The sequence below is a fragment of the Crotalus tigris genome, unplaced genomic scaffold, assembly GCF_016545835.1.
Source record: "Crotalus tigris isolate CLP2741 ecotype Arizona unplaced genomic scaffold, ASM1654583v1 scf7180000017564.2150845, whole genome shotgun sequence".
In the NCBI taxonomy this organism is placed as follows: Eukaryota; Metazoa; Chordata; class Lepidosauria; order Squamata; family Viperidae; genus Crotalus; species Crotalus tigris.
Genome location: NW_024096475.1, coordinates 2,077,066 through 2,103,391, shown reverse-complemented (window position 1 = coordinate 2,103,391; position 26,326 = coordinate 2,077,066). Strand labels below are relative to the sequence as shown.

The following is a 26,326-nucleotide window of genomic DNA, read 5'->3' as shown; positions in this document are numbered from 1 at the left end:
CCTACCCCTGAGCTTGTTGGAGAACAGCTTGAAGCCAGCTTGCCAGGTAAGCAGATCTCAATCTTACAGGGGAAAAGACCCGAATATGCCAAGAACTGCATATATATATATATATATAGCATATAGTGTGCTAATAACAAGCTCGCTTTATTGATTTTAATGTCCACACCTGGTGTGTGTGTGTGTGTGTGTGTGTGTGTGTATAAAATAAAGGTAAAAAAGGATATATGCAGTGTTATCTTCGTTTTAGATATCAAAAGGGTTTTGCGGCTCCCAGTGTTTTGTTTTCGGTGGGAAACGGGTCCAAGTGGCTCTTTGAGTGTTTTGGGTTGCCTACCCCTGCTCTAGGCATTGCCAAGTGCAGCATGCATGCATAAGCAGTAAACTATGCAGTTGTATTCAAGGCTAGACTTTTACCAATTATATTGGCTTGAATGAAACGTATTAACCAGTGGCTTAACATCTCAGGAGACTTCTAGTCTAATTGGCACAGGCCAGGGCACAGAACCCAGCTGGCTTCACTCTGATTTTCTTTCAATGACTCACTATCTATGGGGTTTGGGAAAAAATGCAACAAAGAATATTAGATGATGGGCTGGCAGGTCCTAGCACCAGAAAGCACTGACCCTGGAGGAGTTTTAAACACTTCCAAGCAGCTCCTTACTTATCTTACATGATCCTACTCATCTAATCCTCTTGAAGCAGCATGGAATATTTCTGCTGAGTCACCTTACTGTTTTAACCTTGCGAGGTCTCAGAAGATACATTTCATAATATCCCTAAAGGGAGGTCAGATCTGCCTTGTGGTTTGAAATGTAGAGAACCTGGCTGATACGTATTTCCCCTTGCGCTCTACAGCAGAGGTCTCCAACCTTTTGGGCACCAGGGACCGGTCAGGGGTAAGTCAACCTTGGCTCTTTTATGACTCCCATTCTGGGAGTTGAAGTCCACGAGTCATAAAAGAGTCAAGGTTGACTACCCCTCGGTTACATGGAGAGAGGTTTTTCCACGGATCGGAGGGGGCGTGCTTTTGTCTGCCGCCTGCATCCCGCGAATGGGGCTTTGCTTGTTTGTGCAGCCCGGCTGCTGGAAGTCCACAAGTCTTAAAAAGTTGTCAAGGTTGAGGACCCCTGTAATCTAGCGCTCTGCCCACTACTGCAGGGCGATTCTACTGCCTTAAGTCTTTCCGATCAGCCAAGGTCGGTTAAGTGCTGCCACCTATGGAGGCTCAATTCATATCGCACACATATTGCCTGTGCGATTCTCATGCAAACCTTTTCGCCAGATTACCATTCAGAGGTAGTTGTAATGTAACCTGTCCTTTTCCAAACAAACAAGGTTGGGCTGGGGGGGAGGACGGCGGGGGGGGGGGTAGACTCCTAGCGGTAGCAAAGATCACATCTCGTTGCATTCCAAACCGAAAGCTCCGAGCTCAGCTCCGTTTGCCTTTTTATTCTACAATTTTTACTCGGGGTTGGGGAAGGGCAGGGGCGTTGCTGCTCGCCCTGTTCTGAGCATGCCTGGACGCGACTTACCGCGAGAGGAGCCTGTGGGCGGGCACCGGAACGTTGGATTCTTTCGTCCCGGGATTGTTCTTTGCACGCGCGACCTTTGCGGAAGGTTAGTCCGGACGGCCCCTCGCATCGCTTCTGAGTTGCTTTTTTACCCCTTCCCCCCTTCAAGTTGCCCTTTAGCGGGAGGGAGACTGGAACTCATGAGCTTCGTCTAGCTAACGCATTTGCAGTAGCCCAGTGTTTCCCAAACTTGACAATTTTAAGGCATGTGGACTTCAACTCCCAGAATTCCACAGCCAGCATTGCTGGCTGTGGAATTCTGGGAGTTGAAGTCCACATGCCTTAAAATTGTCAAGTTTGGGAAACACTGCAGTAGCCCCATCGACCCCCGATTTGTTTTTAGGAGAAGCGGGGGGAGAATTCCAGGAGGAAAATCGGAATCGTTTTTTTTTTTTTTTAGTTGCACAAGTAGCGCGGGACGTAGCGATCTTTCCGATTTGCACACTTTAAACCGGCAGGGGCAAGTGTACAATTGGTCCGACGCAGGCACAGAAAAGTGGTAGTTTCTCTCTCTCTCCAACTTGGAAAACGCCCCGTACCGTATCTGTGGCGATGAATAGGCCACCTGTGGAGGTGGCGACGAATAGGCGAAGCCGTGGAGTTACGCAAACCCCGTTCTTGCGCCTTGATGGTGCCTTTTCTGTGTCTGAAATTGGAGTTAAAACGTCGCGATGAAGTATAAACCGGTATCAAAGATGGGTTTTGTACGACCCATTCGGCTAAAATGTGTGTCCGCTGCTCCGCGACCCAAGCCCTTATTAATTTGCAAGGTAGTTCTCAAGATACGCAAACCAGATTGGCATATAGCTTGTCCAGATGACTAAAGCAACGGAGAAAGCATTCTTGAGTGCAACACACCTGGACCTGGGTCAGCTGCTTTTGAAGAACTGCGTGTCTTCCCCTGGCTGGCTAAATTTTGTAGGACTTTGTCCCGAGATTCGGTTTCTTTTTTTTCCAACGGAAAGCGAACACCCTTTTTCCAGCATAGGTAAACATTGTTTCGTCTTTTTTTTAAGTCGGTGGTATGAAATTTTTACAATCGGTTCACCCGAAAAGAAAATTTGAATACTTTTTTAAAAATCTGGATCTGGATTTGGTATTTATTTGTATTTATGTTACAGCATGAGTGTGGATTGGATTGGCTATGGTTATGCTGCATTGGTTGCCTCCGGTGGAATAGCTGGCTATGTAAAAGCAGGTATAGTATCCCCTTGTGTTTCCTCTTCTGTCAATTTGTTAGCTCAATAAAAATGTATTTTGGAAAGTCCTACTTCATTACAGCTTAAGATAACAAAACCAATTACTAGATTTTTCATTTTGCCAAAAGCTCCTGGTGGATTTTAAAAGTAGAAACAGCGCATACTCCATTTTACCACAACACAAGCCATCAAGTTCTGGAAGTTATCTTTTTTTTTGTTTCTAAGAACGATGCAGCCCATAATTCCAATTTAAAATACTTTAATTCCCAACCTTTAATATAAACTGCCAGAATGCTAGGAACCAGGACAAAATTCTTGGGCGTGAATGCAAACAGACAGGCAAGATTTACTATTCAAAGCTTTGTCATCATAAAGAGAATTACGCTTGTTGCAGATTTCTCCTTGCAACAAGTTTTGCAAGCCCTATGTAGCATTTTCCCTTATTCCTCCTGTGTCCCTCCCCCAAGGATGGCTAACTTGTAGCTTTGATAAGAAAATTACCTCCTGCCAGAGCTTATTGCAAGGCTTGCTATAATTTGTGGGGGACAAAACACAAAGCAGCTCTCTGCAGTTAAGCCCTTTGATGATCTCTCCCACTAGGGTAGATAGAGCTGGAAGAACTACAGCTGCAGTTCATTGGGTTGACACATTTCATCTTCTAACCCAAGTTTTCTGTTATCTGCTTAAACTAGGTAGTGTCCCTTCCTTAGCTGCTGGTCTCCTCTGCGGTGGGTTAGCAGGATTGGGTGCTTATCAGCAGTCAACGGATCCAAAGAATATTTGGCTTTCTCTGTGTAAGTATTTTTATTGGATCACTATTCCACACACTGAGACATATTTATATCTTATGTATGTCTACGCACCCACTTTGAGATTACTTTCAATACATGTATTCCTTTTCCTTTTAGAGCAGTGGTTCTCAACCTGTGGGTCGGGACCCCATTTGGGGTCGAACAACCATTTCACGGGGGTCACCAAACAAGGCTGTCCGCCATTTTTCCCCCTTTGGCCACGCCCCTGGCACCCGGTGATGTATAAGTGGTTGGGGGTCACCACAACATGGGGAACTGTATTATGGGGTCGCGGCATTAGAAAGGTTGAGAACCACTGTTTTAGAGTGTACTTAATCCAAGATTAAATTAATGGTAAAAACATAGAACTATGACGTATTTAACTATCTCACTAGATATTCAAGTTTTCACCTGTGACTTGTCATCTTTTTTGTTCACCTTGTAATTTATGTGCATTATAAGCTATCGCTTTATAAAGGCATGCACTATTTCTACATTTATGCATACAGGTAATCCCTGAGTTATGAGCGTTCACTTAATGCTCGACGTTACGTGACAAGCGTATTGCAGCACCATGGCAGGTGTTCACCCTTACAAACAACTGCAGAGGCTCTGCAACATTCACCCTATTCCCCCGACTCCCCACAACTGTTTTCCCCTCCCCTCCTGCCACGCCAGATACTCACCTTTCAAAACCTGTCTCCTCTCTGCCGCGGCTTCCCTTTGAGAGAGTCGAGTCACTTTGGAAATGCTTTTCACGCCGAGAATGAAAGCTCCTAGGTGCCGTAATATTGCACAATGTTCAAACACAAATCCTCTGCAAAAGACATCATGGCTCCCAGAAGCTTCCTTTCTCGGGGTAGGGGGTTGTTTGCTTTGGTTGCATGCCTATGGGACAAAGCGTGGAATCAACCAGGCGTAGGAACCAATGCCATCCGTTGCCCAGGTGTGCTGCTCACTTGTGTGCACCGGCCATAAGAGGGCAGAAACAAAGCCTTCAACTAAGTAGGGAGGCATCACGGTGCCAGGCCCCTTGCACCTGCATCCAAGCCATTGTGATGATGGCGGCAGCCACCTGAGTGGCCATGATCCCCCCTCCCCAGCCAGCCAGCTACCCTGCCCGACCTACTCATTGCCTAACCAGCTGGCTGGCACAAATGCTGACCGCTTTTCTCGTCGTCCTCCCCACTCAAGCAGCTCCATCTGAAATGAAGAAAGTGGAGACGCAGCAGCAGCAAGATTGCTCTCAAGACCTGGGTGCGCTGCTCACTCGCGTGCGCCAGCCTTATTAAAAGCAGTCCCACTGCTGCACCTCTGCTTTTTTTCACTTGTGTAATTTGCATTCCAAATTAATTTTATCGGAGCAGCACACTGGAGGCTAAGTCATTGCAGAACAAAGAGATAAAGTAAGAATTCCAGATTCATGTCTCTGAAAACAGTCGATGAAGGCAGGAAGTAGCAGTGTGATTCGTACCCACATAAAAGGAGGTTTCTTATAGCATCACCCCTTTCCTGACACCATGGTTGTATTTGGTTGCACATAGTCTCAAATGCCATAATTAATACACCTGATTTGGGTCACTATATTTTTTTTCTAGCTGCATCTGGAACCCTGACTGTCCTGATGGGAATGAGATACTATAACTCCAGGAAATTTATGCCTGCAGGGTTAATTGCTGGTGCCAGGTACAATTCCTATTTTCCCATTGTTGTGGAATTATTATTTGGAGACAACAGAAAACTAGAAAATGGGGGTTTTCTTTGGATAAACACAGACATTGCCAAGAACATATTTAACATGTAAGCCAGTGGTTCTCAACCTGTGGGTCGGGATCCCATTTGGGGTCGAACGACCATTTCGCCAAACAACACAGTCTGCCATTTTTTCCCCCTTTTCCTTAGCTGTGCTACTCCCTTTTATTCTATTGGCTTTTGAAAGCCAATAGAATAGACTCTCTTGAATAGAGTCTAATTCTATTGGCTTTCAAAAGCCAATAGGAATTGTCCAGGCTGTCTCTGCCCTGCTGAGCCCGCTAAAAGTCCCATTCTGCAAACGGTGCTGCACCAGTTGAGTACTCCTCGACTTACGACCGGTTGGGGGTCGCGGATTTAAAAAGGTTGAGAACCACTGATGTAAGCATTTACTAGCAAAATTTACTGACACGTTAATTTATTAAGTGGTATATTAATAGTGGATTTCTGTTTTTATTTAAACAGTCTATTAATGGTAGGCAAACTTGGACTACAGATGTTGGAAAAACCTCTTTAGCTATAATTGCAACAACAAGCAGAAAGAGGCCTACAGAGACTGCCCTCACAATGCCTATTCAGAACGCCCTCACAATGCCTATTCAGAACAAAACTGAAGAGAAAATGCTTTTTAAAATTGTACAATTTGCAAAGTTTTTAAACTTCAAAATCTGCTCAGTTTTGTAAAGAGTCAGTCATTACATGTATGCATTTCTTGTCACAACCCCAAACGTTTTATGATGATGAACATGAGAAACGCAGTAAACAGTGCTGCTAATACCTTGTAGGAAATACACTTAATTTTGTGTTATCATATTTTCAAGCTGAAGTTCATCTCTGTGTATATCTGTATGTAAGGTGTTCCACTCAAAACAAAAATTATTAAATGTCTAAAAGCCTTTTGAACTGTGAGTCTTATTTCCTAATTTTAAACAAATGTGAATTCCAATAATTTTAAGTTGTAATCTTTTAGGGCTGAAGGCTAATTAGGCTAATTTTATGTGTACATAGAAACAGAGACTGGTATTTTTATCAACATTTTTCAATGAGTCTTCAAATGTATTACTGAATTAATTCAGAACATACCAACGCATGTACAACAGTAGTATCTGTATCCACAGATCTCCTGATCATTCTTCACATTTTTATACAATTGAAATTAGATACAAACAACCTTCAAGTAGTCCCATTGAAATAAAAAGATTAAATTAATTATGTTTAGTGGTTTTACTTTAGATATAATTAAACCAAGAGTCCAAGCTATTGCTTTTACAAAGCTTGAGAACATTTCACATGATAGTCTTCATACGGCCAGATGAGTCTCTATGAGAAATGGGCATCCCATTTGAAATTACTGAATGCTATATATGTTTAAGGTAGGATTTGGCTTTCCACACCCAGCAGTTCACTCAAATGTCATCTGATTTGGTCATATTAATAATGTATATAAAAGATAAACAATTATCAACAGGTCACTTCTAAAGAAATGTCCTTTCCCCAATATTTAGAAAATAATGGTTTGAGTTTGAAAATGTAGACTTCTACTTTTCTCACGTACCCAGAAATAAAACCATTCTTGTACAAAAGAACTTTGTTAGTTTCAACAGTAAACACTGAGGTAATACAAGATTCATGTCTGATGACATGATAATGTCCTTCTGTGAGGTGTTTAAAAGCATTTTTAAATCAGAATTCAGTATTGCAGGTGGTCCTCAACTTACAACCACAATAGAGCCTGCTAATTAGTTGTAAGTTGTGATGGTGGTAAAGTGGGCCATTGTGTGACCAACCCAAATTTACCTTTTTTTGTTTTTGCAGCAATCGTTAAGCAACTACCATTATTAAGCAAACTCATTGTTAACTGCGGGGTATGTATTTGTCAAAAAATGGAAGTAAAAATCAGCTTTTGACAAAAATGCTGTAAATTGTAGTCAGGTAATTGTGGGAAGCTGCATATACAGCCATAAATGTGGGGCTGGTCGCCAAGCACCCAAAGCCTGCAGTCATGGGATTGAGGGAAGGCCGGCCTTCGGAACCAGGTTAGAAGTAGCTTTTGGGAGAGTCTGTTGTAACTAAGTGACCAATCACAAGTTGAGGACAACTTGTACTGTATTCTGATATACTGATAATACTTTATTGCAGGGGGTCTTCAAACTTGGCCCTTTTATGACTTGTGGACTTCAACTCCCAGAATTCCTCAGCCAGCGTGCCTGGCTGAGGAATTCTGGAAGTTGAAGTCCACAAGTCATAAAAGGGCCAAGTTTGAAGGCTCCTGCTTTATTGGATAAGAGTAAGGGCACAGATTAACTTAAGCACAGGCAAGGCCTTCTTTCTCGGTACAGAATTCCATCTCTTATTTTAAGGAAGAAAGCCTCAGTTCAGCAAAAGCAAATGCTGAGTATTTTTGTGGGAAAACACTTTTAAACACTCATATTTTAATAAAATTAAGCAAAAAAACCCAGTTCTTTGCCAGAGCCACTATCCAGTAGTAATTTTTTCACATCACCAATGTAAACTTTATTTTAGGTCACTATATGCAAAGGCATCAGGACTAATTTACATGTCTACAGTAAATCCTAGTTAGCGCTATCTTTCAAGAGTGTATAAAAAGACCAGTTAGTGCAAAAGGCAGAAAGTTAAGCTGCTAATCATGATACCACGATTACTCTTGGGTGTACTGAAAAAAATGCAAATGATTATTTTCCAGGTGCCACTCTAAGGGCATTTTTAACTTCTTAAACCTAATATGGTTTAGGCTTGATAATCTGAGAGATTAGCTCTCTCTGGGCCTTAAAGATCAGCAGAGAAGACCTCACAAAATGTCTGACTTCCAAAATCCATTTATCAGGCACATAGGAGGATGCTATTCCATCAGTTCCAGGCTATGGAACATTACTGCAGATTTTACACTTGACTTTTTTTCCTGCTTATAAGAAAAGAATCAAGTTTTTCCTCTTTGGTCAGCCTTTTAAGCTGGCTAGAAATTACTTTAGTTTTTATTTGTATAAACATATTTTATATGAATAAATTGTTGGTTGTATTTTTTATTTATTTAGTCTACCAACCAGCTTCAAAATACCAGGATAGAAAATCAGGCTGTACAAACAAATATTAAGGTATAAATAAATAAATACATCGCATTTTCTGATGGAAGACTTCTATAATATATATGTGGTGTTCCTGAGAAGTTCACTTTATAATAAAACAAATTATTTTCAATTGAAAACCAGCCCAGTTGCAAAGGCAACTTTGTGGATTTTTTTATATGAAACTTTTAGGTAGATTCCTTTAAGTCAGCATTTATAGCAGTGAATTATGTAAGTTTTGAGAGACTGAAATAAATCAGTTTAATATTCCTGCTATTCTGCATTGGGATAAAATATTGTACACATAACAGCAACTTTTAAAATTACTCAATAATATTAATTGGCCTTTATATTATTAATTCAAGGATTCATTGTGTAAATACACTTAGCAGTAAATCCTACTGAAATTGAGACAGCATATTTATGTGCATTCTACTTTAAGTCTTAATTCAAATCAAACATGTCCTCCACAACAAAAATAGTGTAACATTTTAAAAAATAAAACACATACAAAATACTTTTCAGTATGCAAATAATATTTTACAATTGAATAATAATATATAAGTGCTATTTAACAAGTATAAATTGTCAATTTCAATATAACAAATATATTTAGCAGTTTGAAAAGCATTGTTTTAAAGTGACTTCTTGTTAGATAAAGCAAGAGTTCTTATATATTAGAGAAATCACTAAAAATGTGAACTTGAAATACCACGACAATTTTAGGCCATTGTTACTTATATTCAAAATATTTCTTTAGGCCAGGTAATGCTATCAATGCTAGACTACAGAATTAGGTTTGAAGAATAAATTCTGGCAGATATTACCAGATTTTAAGCAATTCCTTTAGGAATTAAAAGAGATTTCTGGAGTTATTCAGCTCTAGTTACCAAGTGAAGGCACTACAGTTGACTAATTCTGTGATCAAATTCAACTAAAAATAATTTAGGGAAAAAGCAAAGTTACAAAGTTACTCAGACTTCCTGGAAATTATTTCAGAAATACCGCCAAAATGCCTTCTTAGAGAACCACAAGTAATAATTATTTAAATGCTTCTTTTCTGATTAAATAATGCTACCTAGCCTTCCCAGGAAAGGATCCTTCCTAAATATCATTCACTCATAATATTTCCCAATTGTAAGGCCAAATCTGCATATAATGCCCTAGAAAACTATAACCTCAAGTAAATGACTCCACAGATACATTAACTTTCTGTTTTCCAAACACTTCTGCAAAGAAAAATTTCCCTCCTTTCAGAATCAATAGTAACAGTTGATATATGTCTATAACTATGTCTATGCAATACATGATAGCCCTGTAAGCTCTTGGAATCAGGACCAATGCATAACATATGATATCATCCTTTCCCACCTATAAGTTCCGTAGTCATAACCAGAGACAGGTTGTTCACCGATCAAAGGAAAATGGTTTAACGCCTTCACATATACATTCATAGGAATCACATACAAGGATAACCCTATTCCTGCAAAATCTAAAATAGAACTGAATCTTAGGGGTGCACCACTTTTGCAAATACTAGTAATAGTTGGCTCAGTGACTAGGTCTTCATTCTCTGCAATCAAAAGAAATAAAGGTATAAGTCAACCAATTAAGGTGTTTAAGTTTCTCCGATTATTGTTGGGCAATACAGTGGGAAATTAATCTATTACTAATTTTTTTGCTTTTATTGCTTAACTCGGTGTTATAGAAGTATCATATCTTGAAAGTCATTCTTTATAATTTACTGCCCTATTCAAATTAGCCATGATTGTCCAATGGCTAAATATAAATACTTTACATGCCTTCATATTTTTGACATTTTTTCAGAAGAAATGATCAAAGGGATTGCAAGCCATTTTCTGTTCATTTAAGTAAGAATATACAAATTTTTAGCTTTGGCAAGGTAACTTTATAGAGAATACTTCATAATGTAAGCAAAACCAAAAAAAAAAAAAAAACCTGCCTTAGAGGCACTAATTTGAAGAATAATTTCTAAATAAATGTATTTATTTTCTATATTTTCCCCTTAGAGATAATAAACTACAGGCTCTCGTGTGTTTCCAGAATTGTTATTCTATTAATTGAAATATGATTTAAAGTGTCCCAGAGGCAAAGAAATAAAGGATATAAATAGTCATAGTATGCATACGTGATGCAGGAAAGTACTTCTACCGATGCCCTCCGTACTTGGCTATCCAGTCAGTTCTTCCATGCACAGGTTGCGCTGCTGGTGGGTGAGTTAAAATGTTCATGCCTTTTGTGGCGGGGCTGTAAGTAGGTCCTGGCAATTGGGCACGAGAGGCCTTGGTTTTCCAAGCATATTCTGAAAACAAAATTACAAAACCAATACAAGCAAATCCACTGATTGTAGATCCTGCTAATACTTCTTTCACTATTAAACAGAATCCGGCTAAAATTCATAGCATATTCTTCCAAGTAAGGTTCTTTATGCAATAGATAAAACTATATTCCAAAAAGATTAGATCATAGTAAGGGAAAGAAATACATTTATTGTTGAAGGATATTATTGTTTCTAGAGTCATAGTAAGCTTTCATTACTAAAGCTATAGTAGATTATGGAACTCAGAAAGTCAGCCAAACAGATACAGACTGACTAGGGATAAAGAAAGTGTCCAAAGCATCTGTGATTCTACATAATAAGCACTGGCAAAAACTTCAGAAACAGCAGCATGATCAGGAACTAAAGATAATGCTTTTGAATATAGATATGTGACAAAAAAAGTAATAAAACTGTCATCTATTAATCACCCAAATGAAAGAGTCCAGAGAACTACTATATGTTTGAAAAAGAGTTTGAACTGTGTTCTGATTTACAATTTCCACCAAAATAATCTTAGAAATGATTTTCAAACTACAGTCAGATATGGTCAGAGTGAACACAGCCCATTCTTACTGGTAGTTGTCATCTGTTCTTTTTAGATCGGGTCCCCAACCCCCAGGCTGCAGTCCATTCAGAACTGGGTGAGTGCATGCGAGTTGCTGTCTTTGTGCCCACTGCTCACACAAATGGTGCTGCACAAGCACTTGCCCGCTGCTCACACAGAACTATCTCCTTTCTCCCCACCAGTCCACAAAGCCATAAAGATTGAGAACCACTGTTTTAGAGGATTCCTAGACATGAATAACTCATTGTCTGTAAGGAGCTGTATCATGTTTCCTACATTGCACACAGATGCTGATCACAGAATGGCTATTTATCAAGACAGTGTTCTGCAGACATGGCTTCCCATTGTTGGTCAACATTTTAACGAGAGTTGTAATCAATTTCTACTTTAGCTTCATAACTGCACTGTTGTCTCACAAATGGCAGAAAGCTTTGACAAGTAAATAAAGAGAAGTTGAAAACAAAAATAAGGTAGCTTTGTGAAAAGCTAAAGAAATGACACAATGAACTAGAAGGAAGACCGATTTTCCAATGAAAAAGATGACCTTTCTAAAAAGGTTTTGAGACAATTGAACTGGGGGTGGGCACAAATCTGGTGGATGAAGCTCTTCTATACCACAGACATGCAATGGGCAAGCTGTCCCTGTTCACTGGGTAACTTATAAAGTAACTATTTTTTTTCTTTCCTTCAAAAACGTTAACCATCCCATCTACAAGGCAAAACATCCCACTGTTAACTGCATTTCTGAAGATCAGACTTAAGAATTCATTTTGTATTTCAAAATGATAATCGTTAGTACACCATGGAGACTATTGAAGTGCTGAGCCACTAATGTGTTTATTTATGAATTGAACAGTACAGAAATGGATATTCTTTGCGTATAACATCAGCTGACTAATTCACTTGGAATGGGAAAATTCAGTTCTATTAAATTTCCCTCAATATGCATAGTAAACTTAATGTGTTTTTCCCATTTACTGTTAAAAAAAAAAAAAAGACCAAGCAGAGTAAAATTGTCAGGTCTTGCCACTTCATATTGCTGTTCCGAGGTTCCCTACCTCAAGACTGCTCTGCCTACACCCTGGGTCCATGATCTCTTGCTAAAAATCCACTTCCACAGCCCTTATATCCAGGTGGAGATAACGAACCACCTGCAACAGCGAGTCAGTAAAAGACACATTTTCCAACAAAATTGTCACTTCCTCCTTCCATTATGTATTCAAGATGGACAGTGATTAATATTTATATGTTACATATATAAAAGGGTAGGTCTATACATATGTTGTATATAATATGTTTAAATGTGTGTTATGTGCAAATGAGGGCTGTTTCCAAAGAAGATAGAGGAGGAGAGGTCCCGGGGCTTATGGAGCGAAGGAACTGGACGAGGCTGTCGGCAGGCCCAGAGGATGGGAGAGAGGCTTTTGGAGGAGTTGGTGGCGGCGGCGGCAGCGTTCTCCAGGGGCGAAAAGGAGTGAGGCCTCTTTAAGGAAAAGGTAGAAGAGACAAGATCAGAAAAAGAAAAGGAGGCGAGGTTGTCGTGCAGGAATGCAAGCTAATTTGAGGGATCATCCACACGGAGCTCCATTTCCATCTGTCCTGTTTGCCATCGTTCGCTCCCTAGAGACTAAAATGGAAGATCTGTAACTTGAGCTGGCCACGAACAAGGAGTGTATATTTATTTATTTATTTATTTATTTATGAGACTTATATACCGCTTTAAGTGCAAGCACTCTCTAAGCGGTGTACACCAGTAAGCAATGTATATATATATTTACATTGCCCCCAACAATCTGGGTCCTCATTTTACCTACCCCGGAAGGATGGAAGGCTGAGTCAACCTTGAGCCGGTGAGATTTGAACCGCTGACCTGCTGAACACAGTCAGCTAAAGTGGCCTGCAGTACTGCACTCTAACTGCTGCGCCACCTCATATCGGAGGTGGTGACCCTTTGAGAGCTGTATGCAACGAAATTTCATTTTGATGTATGCTAATTGGTGTACTTTCAAAGTGACAATAAAATAATATTATTATGTGGATACTTTGAGAGCAAGCAACTAAATTTTATTTGAATGTGTGCCATTGTGCCCAGAGTAAAAAAAACAATAAAAGGTCTGTCTGTCTGTCTGTCTGTCTATCTATCTATCTATCTATCTATCTAAAACATGGGGTTTCAACGGGTTTTGCCATGAACCTTTTTCTCTTTGACATATACCGTATATGCCGGCGTACAAGGCGACCCGGCGTATAAGACGATCCCCGTCTTTGTCGCCAAGTCGCATTCCTAGAACGTCGTCTTATACGCTGGAAACTACCAGTATTTCCGGTGTATAAGACGATTCAGCGTATAAGACAACCCCTGTCTTTGGCGCTGATTTTAACGCTTGCGGAAGTCGCCTTATATGCCGGCATATACGGTAAACATCTTTCAGGATAAAAAAATCCAATTAAATTTATACTATCCTGAACAGAAGAACATAAAATAGTCTAGGAATGAAATGGTGCAAACAACTACAACAAATAGGCAAGACTATAGTGAGAATGCCAGTCTTGTTTGTGGACTCTGACTGCACTGCTATGTCTGCCCATCTAATAAGGGTCAATTAATTGTCCTGCAATTCTAAACCAAATATTGTATTATTCATGAATCATAGAATAACAACTTAATACAATGCAATGTGTATCTGCTATATTAACATTTGGGATATATTTAATAGGAAGCATTGGAAGTACTTTGGAATTTGCCAATAGCAAAAGAAATGAGTATATTTATCCAAAAGAAAAATGAGGTCTCCCAATGAAGAGCAGTCAGGAAAAAAATCTTACAATACAGACAAAAGTTGTACAATGTCCACTTTCCACATCTCGTTAATCCTAGCTAAAATCCATCCTTAATATTCTCCTTCCTGAATAAATGCATGCATGCAACACACTACTGTATGTGTGTATTGCTAAATGTGCGCATTTTTATTTCCTAAGGGGCTATATTAAAAAAGGAAAATAAAACTGAGCTCCAAACTTAACAAAATAGTTCCCAGCCAGCAGACATTTGTTTACAGATGTATTTTAAATGAATGCTAAAGATGGGTCAAAATGAAGTTTTTTTCTCTGGATTTGGAAAGAAACAAATTTTGTTCTGGAAAGGGAAGGTTAATTAACTTTTGGATGATGATGATAATGACAGATAGGAGTCTCCAATTAAATCTTGCTTAATATAAATTTAATTTAATACATTATATCCTGAGTACAACTCAGCAAATCTACCTAAGTACCAACCCAAATCATTTTTAAAAAGCACAACAGATGAAGAAATTAAAGCTATGTAACTTTATTTATTTCAGCACAATGTAAGTAAGATCGTTTTGTACCTGTAACTGAAGGACCAAGAGGTGCTAATTGTATCCTTTGACCTGCTGAACCAACCTCTTTTTTGTGAAATGAAGGGATATATCCTCCAGGAGCATTGTAAGCGGCACCAATAAAGCCAGCATTTCCTACAGCTAGATAAACAAAATTAAAATTCAGGAGAGGGGTAGACAGAAAAAAACATCCTCACAAATATCTTGAATAATGAGTAAATCAATCAGTCAATCAATATTATAATGAGAGCCATAAAGAGGAATCCCTAATTGTACTCATTACTCATATATAAATAATTTTATTGTGTAATATACGCACCATTTTATTAATTGTGTAGTATATAATTTTCTCAAGAAAGCTTCACAACAAGAAGGTATGTGCAGATTGTCACTTTTTGCATGGAGATAGTCTCCTGCTTTCTAGACTGGTGTTTTAACCGCTAGACCAAACTGGCCCTCAAAACCTTGGCTTATTGTACAAAAAAGACGGAATATCAATTAATCAATGAAACAAAGAAGAGTTCTTGTCATAAAACATAAGGTTTAAAATTCCTCACCCTGAATTAAATTTTCCTCCTACCAAAGGTGGAACATTGATAGGGTAGAACCAATTATAGCATAGTTTTAAAAAATCCTACCTCCATTCTTTTAGTGTTGGCTCTCATTACTACATCTTACCAAACATTGTTAGCCTATTAAGATAAGCTTTTGGCAGATTCCTGCAAACAGGATTTTTTTTTTTTTTTGGTGCTAATCCAGTCAAACTGATTTAATAATATACAGATAGTTCTCGACTTGCACCATTTGTTTAGTGACTATTCAAATTATGACAGAATTGGAAAAAAATCCAGTCTTCACATTTACGATGGTCTTCACACTTATGACCTTTGCACCACCCCTATGGTCACAATTCAGATGCTTGGCAACCAGCTTGTATTTACAACCAATTATAGTGCCTGCAGTCATGCAGTCACAATTTGCAACCTTCCCAGCTGGCTTCCAACAAGTCAAGTCAATGGGGAAAGCAACATTTGCTTAATGACTGTGTGATCCACTTAAAAACCATGGTGATTTTTTTTAATGTAACAAAACAAAAATGATCATAAAATTGGGCATGACTCATTTAATGACCACCTCACTTAGGTGTGGAATTTCTGACCCCAAATGTGGTCATAAGTCGAGCACTACGTGTATTCTCAGAATGCATTCCATACACAACAGTAATAGAATAAGATGATAGAATTTGGGTTAGCAATCAGTGACAACAGAAATAGATATAAAGTGAAAATAAGCAGTTTTTGTATTTTAGAGCAGGGGTCCCCAACCCCCGGTCTGTGGACCGGTACTGGGCCCCAGCATGCCAGCAACCGGTCTGCACAAACAAGCAAAGCCCCATCCGTGGGATGCAGGCAGCACACAAAACCACGTACTCTTCGGTCCACAGAAAAAACCTTTCTCCACAGAACCAGTCCCTGATGCCCAAAATGTTGGGGACCTCTGTTTTAGAGGCATTCCTCTAGGGTACAAGACAGCTACTTTTTCATAAATTATACAGAACAATGGTGAAATAGATAAAGTAAAAAAAAAATAACTTTATTGCTATATATATAATACACAAATCAACAAAGCAGTTCTTTTGTTTTTTGTTTGTTTCAGTACTGAAGTGGCAAATTTTTCTGCATAAGGAAACTAAAGATCAAACAGTTCAAAATGAATGTTAAGAGATGTAGATTAAAACAAATACGTTATTTATATACTGATGGGATTTAAGCAGAAGCTGTACAAATAGAAGAAAGATAATAAAGCTGAGAGGTGACTGCTCAGACAAAAAAAAAATGTCATGGATCATCTAAAAAGAACTGAATGTTCTTACAGCCAGTACTGTAATTATTTTATACAAGAACAATGTATGACATAGGCATTTGGAAAACTGGACGCTTCTTTGGTCATCCAACTGCAAAAAATTGCCACATAGCTGAATAGGTAAGCATAAAACAGTAGATAAAATGATCTTGGAAGAACCTTTAGAGATGATTCCTAAACTATGGGGAAAGATAGAAGAGTATGGAGAAATGGCAGGACTAAAAATAAATAAAGAAAAAACTAAAGAAATAGTAAAGAACCTCATAGATAAACAAAAAAGGCAAATATTAGAGAAAACAGAGGTACAAATAGTGAAAAAAGTTAAATATTTAGGTATTCATCTTTCGGCTAAGTGTTCGTCAATAAAAGAAGACAATTATACAAAACTATTGAAGCAAATAAAGCTAGACTTGGAAAGATGGAAAAATCTGCAGCTGTCAATATTAGGAAGAATTGCTACAGTAAAAATGAATGTGTTGCCGAAGATTTTATTTCTATTTCAAATGATTCCGATAAAACTTGAGAGAAAATTTTTTCAAAATTTAAATTCATTGGTTTTGAACTTTATTTGGCAGGGGGAAAAAGCTAGAATTAAGATGAAAACATTACAAGATGCTAAGAAAAGTGGAGGTTTTGGGTTGCCGGAATGGACGTTGTATTACCAAGCATCTATGTTAACATGGGTGAAAGAGTGGATAACACTTAGAAATAAAAGGTTATTGTATCTAGAGAGACATGATTTACAATTAGGGTGGCACGCGTTCTTATGGTATGGGAAAAACAGAGTCCATAAGTACTTTCAAAATCATTTTATAAGAAATGCCTTGTCAACAGTATGGGAAAAAATTAAAGCTAAAATATATTTAAAAATTCCAGGGTGGTTATCAACAATGGAGGCATTTATACATCCGAACTTGGTAGACTTTGAAAAGATATGGACATATAAAGATATTCTAGATATTGGTGGGAAATTAAAATCTAAACAAAAACTGGAAAATCAGGGAATTAACTTGTCCTGGTGGGCACGTTTACAGATACAAAGTAGATATGAAAAACATGTAAAAATGTATGGATTTTATAAGGATCAAACTGTGTTTGATAAGATTTTGTTAACCTCAGATGAGAAATTAATCAAGAAAATGTATAACTTTTTGTTAATTTTGGATATGGAAAGTGAACAAGTGAAAGAAACAATGACAAGATGGGCAAAAATTTTTGGCTATAATATAGAATTAGAAAAATGGCAAATGTTATGGGAGAGAAACTACAAATTAACAATGTCAACTTCATACAAAGAAAATCTGTATAAAATGTTTTATAGATGGCACCTGCCGCCAGCAAGATTAGCAAAAATGTTTAAAAATATGTCAGATAGATGTTGGAAATGTAAACATAACATAGGCACGTATTATCACATTTGGTGGACATGTGGTAAGGTAAAGGCCTATTGGAGAAAGATACATATGTGGTTAGAAAAAATATTGGATGAACAAATGGATTTTAAACCTGAACTTTTTTTTACTAGGTATTATGCCTGAAAAGAGTAATAAGCAGAAATTATATTTAATCTTACACATTACTACAGCAGCGAGAATAATTTTTGCACAATACTGGAAGAATGAAGGACTGCCATCAGAAGAAGAAACAACCAGGAAAATATTGGAATGTGCAGAGATGGACAGATTAACTATGAGGTTGAAAGATAAAGAAGATACAGACTACTATCAAATTTGGAACCTATTTTATTCTTGGCTAGAGGAAAGAATGAAGGATTAGGAATTGAACATGTATTAGCATAGCAAACTCCAGACAACTTGTTGATTGGAAAAATTAACATATGTTGATAAAAAAAATCAATAAAATAGTTATAAAAAAATAAAAAAAATAAAACAGTAGATAAAATGATAGGAGATTGGCGAACTTGCCACAGAAGGATACTCGAAAGCCAAAAGAATTTGAAGTGATAGCATTTACAAATTAATACTGGACAAAAATGGATAGATCAAAGATTTCCTATCGTATACTAGAATCTGGGGCATCCCAATGTAATTGATAGCAGTAAATCCAGGACAAACAAAAGGAAACATTTCCTTCACACAACTGATATATGACAGTTCACTATTAAGTATAACTGTTGACAGAAACATGCTGAACAAAATATATCTTTGATTTGATGCAGCTGGGTGAAATCGTTCACCAATATATTAAATGAATCCGAGACAGATAAAAAAAAAAACAGATAGTGGAACTTTGCTTATTATGGTTTACAAAAATGGAATGGAAACAGCAGAAATATATTTTGCAGGAGTCAGCTTCAGGAACCTTACTTTAGAGACAGTGACCTTAATGTTTCATACAAATCGTCCACAAGTGTAAAGTGTAACCAGATAATTATAGAATAGCATATCTGTAAAGGTATATATTTAATAAAGCATCCATTCACTACATATCTCTAACTGGTTATGCATTTATTTATATGCCGCTTCAATCATGAAGTAATTCTAGGCAGTAAGTAGGCAACTTTACTTACTAGGGTTAAGAACACATAAAAGCAACATATACTGTATTCTATATTCATTAGAATAGATAATCAGGGAATAAATTATTATGCACTACCCAGTGGCCTGCTGCAAGAGCTACGTTTTTACAGCTAGTGTATACAACAGTGCCAGGGCCATTCAAGGAGGAAGGGGAAATGCTTCACAGGTTAGATGAACCTACAGAGAATGTACGCCACCAGGTGACACTATTTTACAGCCTAGGACTTGAATTCTTTCTTCCAATCCCTAGACTCTAATTTCAAAACCAAACCTTCCTGAATTATTGTTGTCTATATCAGTGTTTCCCAAACTTGACAATTTTAAGGCATGTGGACTTCAACTCCCAGAATTCCACAGCCAGCAACGCTGGCTGTGGAATTCTGGGAGTTGAAGTCCTCATGCCTTAAAATTGTCAAGTTTGGGAAACACTGGTCTATATCATTATCACCACGGCAGAATACCTTTTCTCCCATACCAAACACAGTACATTCTCATATATTTATGTCACTTTTTTCAAGTGTGTTGGGGTAAATAGGAATAAACAGTTGGATAACATCTCCCTCAGATCTCAGTGAAAAAGGGAGGCAGGCAAGCAAACAAACAATTTACTGGAACCAAGCCTTAAGCTAGCTCTTTTAAGGAATATTTTAAAAGAGCAGTATCAAATTAATTGGACCCTACACAATATTCATCTCAGATCCTAATGACCTCACCCGAATTCTTACTGTAAAAGGCAAATCGTGGAGATCCAAGGAAAACAACCGAATCTCTACAAGAAATGTACAGTAGTGGCCAAAATTGTGGAAACCTTTTGGGAAAAGTGTAATTTTGAGGTTTGATGGCTAATAAACACCACTTTTTTTGGAGTAGTACCATAAAATTATATATCAATGGAAAGATAATTTAATCAAAAATGTAATGCAACAAAGTTTGTTCAATTAGTTGTACTGTATTCTATGAAAAGTTATAGCCAAATAACCAGAAAAAGGAAGCACAACTTGCTTAGATTGATATCAGGTAGCTTTCCTTCATCTGATTGTAGCCAATGAGCATGAGTGTTTAGAGAGCCAATCATGTGTCATCTTGTTTTGGTAATGAGCCAATCAGATCACAGTAGGGTTCAGTTATTGATGTCATGTATTGAAGCTGAGAGGAGGACATTTGTCAGTGTGTTATGTGATTGCTATCAAGTTGGTTGGGTTTTTTTTCTTTCATTTAGTGAGCTTGTAAAACGTAATAAAATTAAAATAATGGTGCAAAGAGTTGATTGGTTGCCCAGAAAGCGATGTAAGATAGTATTATTAAATGAACAAGGCTACAGTTATAAAGAAATGAGAAGAAAAATTGGTGGAAACTTAATCAAAGGTGGCATTTCTACTGTACACGTTTCCCAAAAGATTTCCACAATTTTGGCCACTACTGTAGAAGATTATTCCATTGAGAAGCAAGGATTGTTTCTGCTTCTGAATTCCAAACAAGCACAGTAAAGTAACAATGTGTCAATCCAGGTAGATTGGGGGCGGGAGCTAAAGAAATTATAATCTATGTATGACTTCTACTCCAATTCAAATTTAATTATTTAATGACTACACAGTGTCATCCAAGGAGACCCTTTTTTAAAATACTGATATGATGTCCAGGCAGAAAAACTGCTTATTCTTTGCAAGGATGTCAGTAAAAATTAAAAATGCTGCCTTTATCAAGAAAATAAAATTGGGACTTAAAAGGATGAAATGGAACAGCTAACAATCAGTGACCACACACAGTATTGCTGGTACGGGTTTCTTTACAAGTAACAGCATGATAGCAAGTACTCTTATGGACACAATGCATAAAAATACGCAAGCGTTATGTGTGTAATGTTCGACAGCAATGTTTTTGGCAAACAGAATGGTGAATATATTATTTTACATTTAGTAAGTGGTATGGGGAAATTTGCATAAACGTACAAATCTCTTCCGTCTTTGTGTGTTTTCTATTTTGTAGATTTAGAGAAGGAAGATCCTAAGAATATGGATGCGTTCTAACCATAATCTCGAAAGTATCAGGCATTATAAAGAAATAAATGATTACTATATCAAATGAGGTGAAATCATACATCCATAGTTTTTGGGTAGCACAAACCTGTTTGGTGGCACGTTACCATTTGTGACATTGGAAGAATCCCAAGATTACTTCATTTAAATGTGGTGGCAAAATTTCAACAAAAGGTCAATGATGTGAGTTAGGCTTAAGAAGAGTAAAATAAATGTGAGAGGAATGCAAATCTACTGGAAAATGCAAATCCCTTTTCCTCACATTCTGAAAACTGCAATAAAACAAGTAACCTGAAGGCTTTTTATGACTTGCCAACCAATTAAGTCTATCAACAACATCCCTTTGGTCAAAAAATATTTCAAATACAGGTAGTCCTTGACTTATAACCCCAATTGAGCCCAAAATTTCTGTTGTTAAGGGAGGTATTTGTTAAGTGAGTTTTGCCCCATTTTACGACCATTCTTGCCACAGCTGTCAAGTGAATTACTGCAGTTGATTAAGTTAGTAACCCAGTCGTTAAGTGAATCTGGCTTCCCCACTGACTTTGCTTGTCAGGAGGTCGCAAAAGGTGATCACATGACCCTGGGAGACACAGCAGTGGTCATAAATATGAACCAGTTGACAAGTATCTGAATTTTAATTACATGATCATGGGGATGCTGCCAAGGTCATTTTAACTGTGAAAAACAGTCATAAGTCACATTTTTTCAGTGCCGTTGTAACTTTGAATGGTCATTAAATGAACTGTTGTAAGTTGAGGTCTACCTGTATCTTGTTCTCTACATAGCACATGAAAGCAAACCAGCCAGAAACAAATGTCTTCATTAAAAGCTTACATATTTAAGAAGGCTTTCTTTACAATTAAATCCAAATGTCCTGTACATTACTCATAATAGGCAACCTCGGCTCTTTTATGACTCATGGACTTCAACTCCCAGAATTCCTGAGTCAGCTATGCTCATGGACTTCAATTCCCAGAATTCCTGAGTCAGCTAATTCTGGAAGTTGAAGTCCATGAGTCATAAAAGAGCCAAGGTTGCCTACCCCAAGTTCAATGCAATTCATCTTTCAAAGTCGCAAATGTTACTGGAATGTAGCAGCCCAAATGGAAACAGAAATGATATTCCATTCTAAGAAGTAAAATTCTCCATAATTAAAACAAGTTGCAGATATGCAGGAAATGGACATCTGAGTTTTTATCAAATCACTGCAATAACAACTCTACCTGATACATTGTAATTGATGCAAAACAGTACAATTTAAATATCATAATGCTTATGTAAAAGAAACCTTTTTCACAAGGAAGATTTTCCAGATACATAAAACTGCTAAACTAAAGTATTGTAGATTTTATAGTCTACCGAAAAGTTAATTATAGTTATGTTTAGTTAAAAGCAGAACAAATCTAAAAGGGAATAAATCATGTTATATGTAATTGCCATTCATTACCTTTGGGATCCTCTAATTTTTCATTCACTCTTTCTTTGCATGAGAGTTTTTCAATTGGTTTAATTAAGTTTTCTTCTTCAGAGAAGGCAATAAAACAGATGAAAGAAAGGATGAAAATAAATGCTTTAGAAAAACAGAAAAACTGGATGAAATGAATGGAAGAAACAATAAGAACGAGAAATAATAAAAAGGAACAAATCTGAAAATAAAGTGTAAGCAAGCTTTGCCAATTAGTTTCCTACCTACAGACAAGATCAATTTTAAAAACAGCAACCCTAAGCCCATGTTTTATTACAGTGATGGCGAACCTTTGAGTGCCCCAAAACTGGCCCCGCCCCTGCTCTACCCCCTGCCCCACCCCGCCCCCACCCCGCCTTCCCACAGGGCCACTCATCGCCTCCAGGGCCCACTGCAGATCGCCCAGGCAGCCCAGTAGCACCATGGTGGCCACGCCCTCTTCCTGCGCCCTGCAGCATCAACTGTGGACGATGGGGTGTGAGCGCAGAGTCTTGTCTATGCTGCCTGGTTGCCATGTCCTTGGCTGCACTGCTCTGCGTGGGCCACGCTTTGGGGCGACTCTCCTCCAGGGGAATTGCTGGTGAGGAGGGGGTTGCAGGGAAGACAAGGCTGGGGAAACAGCACGTGTGCCCACAGAGAGGGCTCCGAGTGCCATCTCTGGCACGCGTGCCATAGGTTTGCCACCACTGTTTTATTATAATTCCAAATAAGATAAATGCATTTTAGATGAGTAAAAATGGAAATATATTATGAGCAGGTATTACTTTCAATGATCCACAAAAAGGCTATTTTAGAATTTAGAAATAGGTTGATGATTTGAAAAGAGTGCTTCAGATTTTGGAAGAATGTGAACACAGAACCCATCCATGCCTGTGTAATCCAAGAAGCATTAGCAAAGCCTAGAATCATGCAATGGCTGCAGAGAAGCTTCTGCTATTATTGTGTGACCCTGGAAATGACTTGCTTAAATGATTAACAGGCAGGTGCTCTGTTCACATTATTTGCTCCTCTGAAGCACCTTTCCTAACTCAGATCCAAAACTGAGATGGAAAATTATATAAATAGCCCTGTCAGAATATATAATTTACCCCAAAAGTGACAATTTCTGACTCCCAAATTCTTGAAATAACCAGATTTGAATTTTATGCAAAGGCTATGAATTCAGTTTTTGTACTGAACAGTACAATTTTTGAATGCAGGATTCTTCCAGCCTTAAGTCTTTCATTTTAAGTCATCCAGATATGGATGGGCATCATTCTTAGCCTCTATGACAGTGGTGGCGAACCTATGGCACAGGTGCCAGAGGCGGCACTCAGAGCCCTCTCTGTAGGCACGCGCGCCATTGCTCCAGTCCTAGGCTTTCAGCTGGGTTTTATAAAACCTTTTCGCTTTAGGCTTCCACCGCCATGTGCAAAAAAAAAAGGTTCAATCAGTCAATTTCAACTTCTTGCGGGGAAAAAAAAGATCTTGCAAAGTTGGAATTGATTGAATGAACTTTTTAGTCCCACCCAGTCTGCCGTTACCACCGCAGCCATGCCCAGCCAATGAGCCACACCCCAGCCAATGGGCCACATCCACCCGGCACTTGACGATGCATAAGTGGGTTTGGGGTTGCAATTTGGGCACTCGGTCTCTAAAAGGTTCGCCATCACTGCTCTATGAGCAGTCATAAAAAATACAAATATTAGGTAGTATTATCCAATACTTCATTTTGAAGCATTCCCAGGTTTTGGGGAATGAAGAAAAAGAAAAAAAAAACTCCAGGCAAACTAGGAGATGAGATGGCGTATCAAGAAGACAGCGAGGAATGTAAGGAAACTTGGGTGGGAATGTTGTCTGAGCTCTTTACACGTTGTTGTTCTGTGTGTGTGATGATGATATGTAGATTTGTTTTAATGAGATATTGATAGTCTCTGGTCAATTTTAGGCAGCGACTAGAGGGGTCTAATCAAGTAATTAAGGTCACAAAGCCGAGCTTCTTAACTTGCCCTTAGTATCTTTTAGGTAAGTACTCTGCTAGGGAGAAGAACAGTTCAGGAAGAGATGGCTTCTTTCAGCCATCTCTCTGCCTTACCAGGGGGACAAACAGGAGCCAGGCACAAGAACCAACCCCACAGGACTTTATCTGAATGCAACAGCAGCAACCAGTGAACTTCACAGCATCTCCCTCTTTCTGTCACGTGGCTTGCTTAAAGACTATGTCACCTAGTGAGCATTTCACCAGAACCAACTGCAGTTAGTCACGAGGACTACCTGTAATATATGAGGCGTATTTTAATTTGGAAATTTCTACTTTTTTTCTCCGACCTGGTTTCAAGCCATTGAAAGAATGATGGAAGTGAATTTGTTACATGAACACGGTATATCGGTAATTTTTATTGGCTACAAAAGAAAAGCCCTTCCAGACTATGATCAACATTACATTTAATATATACTCCTCTTGCATACAATAAAATGAAATCGGTAATGTAGGGGGGGGGGTTAATAGTGTCACAACTATGACTTAAATTCAATTAATCTATTTATGCCATCTAGCAAGAACGTTACACATCCTAATTATCTAAACATATAAGCACATACACACTCTCTCTTACTTTATCCATTTGGACACATCACTTATACCCATTCAAGCAAGAGGAATCATCTCTTGTGAACCTCAGCATGTATTTTTCACGTCTGAAAAACTGAAATGTCATCAAGTGTAGAAACAACTTCTGGTTGCATGTATGTTGTGATCATCTCTACGTGAATCCAAACCACTATTCAAAACTATGCATATTAAACCGGGAAAGGGCATTAAGCTTGAAAATAATTGTGGAAAAAAGAATAAATTTTATAAAATACATTAAAAACAAGATAGGATGTGTAGTACAGTATTACATTAGTTACCTGCATTGACTTGATTGAAAGACAGACCTCCAATTGGTGCTATTGATTTTGAAAACAAAGGATTGTTGCAAGTACCGTGGATTCTTTCTTTAGTGACCGCTCCTGAGGAAACATTCTTAGGATTTACACCTTTAAGAAATTATCACATTAAGGGTTAATGTCTATCAATAGCTCAGGCGGTCACAGCATATTCTTTGCTAGGTGGCCACTTCATGAATACAGGAAGTATAAAAAAGAGTCATTACTTCCTATTGAAACTAATTTTAGATCCATATTTGGAAAAAAAAATAATCCTTAAAGAAACTCATAAATAATTTATGTTATAGGCGGTCCTTGCTTAATGACCCTAAGTCATTAGGAAAAACACATGACCACACTGTTTAGCAACTTAGCACTTCTGGTAGTTTCAGTTGTGATCACTAGACAAGGACTATACCCATTGTTAGATGAGGTCCTCACGCTTCTCTTATATTAGGGGTGGGCAACCCTGGCTCTTTTATGACTTGTGGACTTCAGCTCCCAGAATTCCTGAGCCAGCATGGCTCAACATGGAAACCTCTCCCTTTCCCCTCAGCATGGCTGGCTCAGGAATTCTGGGAGTTGAAGTCCACGAGTCATAAAAGAGCCAAGGTTGCCTACCCCTGTTTTATACTGTGTGAACTGCCAGCTTCATCTCCCTGCCTTCTCCCCAGTCAGGTCTGGTGAGTTCCCTTCAGCAGATGAGGTTCCACTACCCTGCCATGCTCACCTCTGCTTCAAATCTCCCCATCCACCTATCTTTACCGTTTTTGGTCACCCTGAATTCCACCAAGGCCACTTACCCCTGCCGCCCCCTCTAACCTTTGCTATTTTCTTCTTCCCACTGC

The 26,326-nt window shown here is 38.4% G+C and overlaps 2 protein-coding genes across 9 annotated transcripts in view; one reads left to right on the top strand and one right to left on the bottom strand.

Moving 5' to 3' along the window:
• The first annotated feature begins 1,473 nt into the window (after window positions 1-1,473).
• On the top strand, window positions 1,474-6,216 carry LOC120310835 (transmembrane protein 14C-like). The gene is made up of 5 exons (XM_039349683.1): window positions 1,474-1,620; window positions 2,696-2,772; window positions 3,466-3,567; window positions 5,163-5,250; window positions 5,782-6,216. Exons 1-5 carry the CDS (start codon window positions 1,517-1,519, stop codon window positions 5,831-5,833), a joined length of 423 nt encoding a protein of 140 aa, XP_039205617.1. The 5' UTR covers window positions 1,474-1,516; the 3' UTR covers window positions 5,834-6,216.
• The window catches only part of MAK (male germ cell associated kinase), a 41,908-nt gene continuing 21,648 nt past the window's right edge, over window positions 6,067-26,326 (bottom strand). For 3 of the 8 annotated variants that reach the window (XM_039349608.1, XM_039349626.1, XM_039349634.1), the window contains 4 exons: window positions 25,461-25,589; window positions 22,554-22,628; window positions 14,674-14,805; window positions 8,274-10,722 (listed from right to left, as the gene is read on the bottom strand). In XM_039349608.1, the coding sequence (XP_039205542.1) occupies window positions 10,568-10,722; window positions 14,674-14,805; window positions 22,554-22,628; window positions 25,461-25,589 (491 nt within the window). In that variant the 3' untranslated portion in view covers window positions 8,274-10,567. Of the gene's footprint in view, window positions 10,723-12,115; window positions 12,457-14,673; window positions 14,806-22,553; window positions 22,629-25,460; window positions 25,590-26,326 lie in introns of those variants that run through there. The other 5 variants (XM_039349618.1, XM_039349671.1, XM_039349642.1 and 2 more) reach the window with 5 other exon arrangements.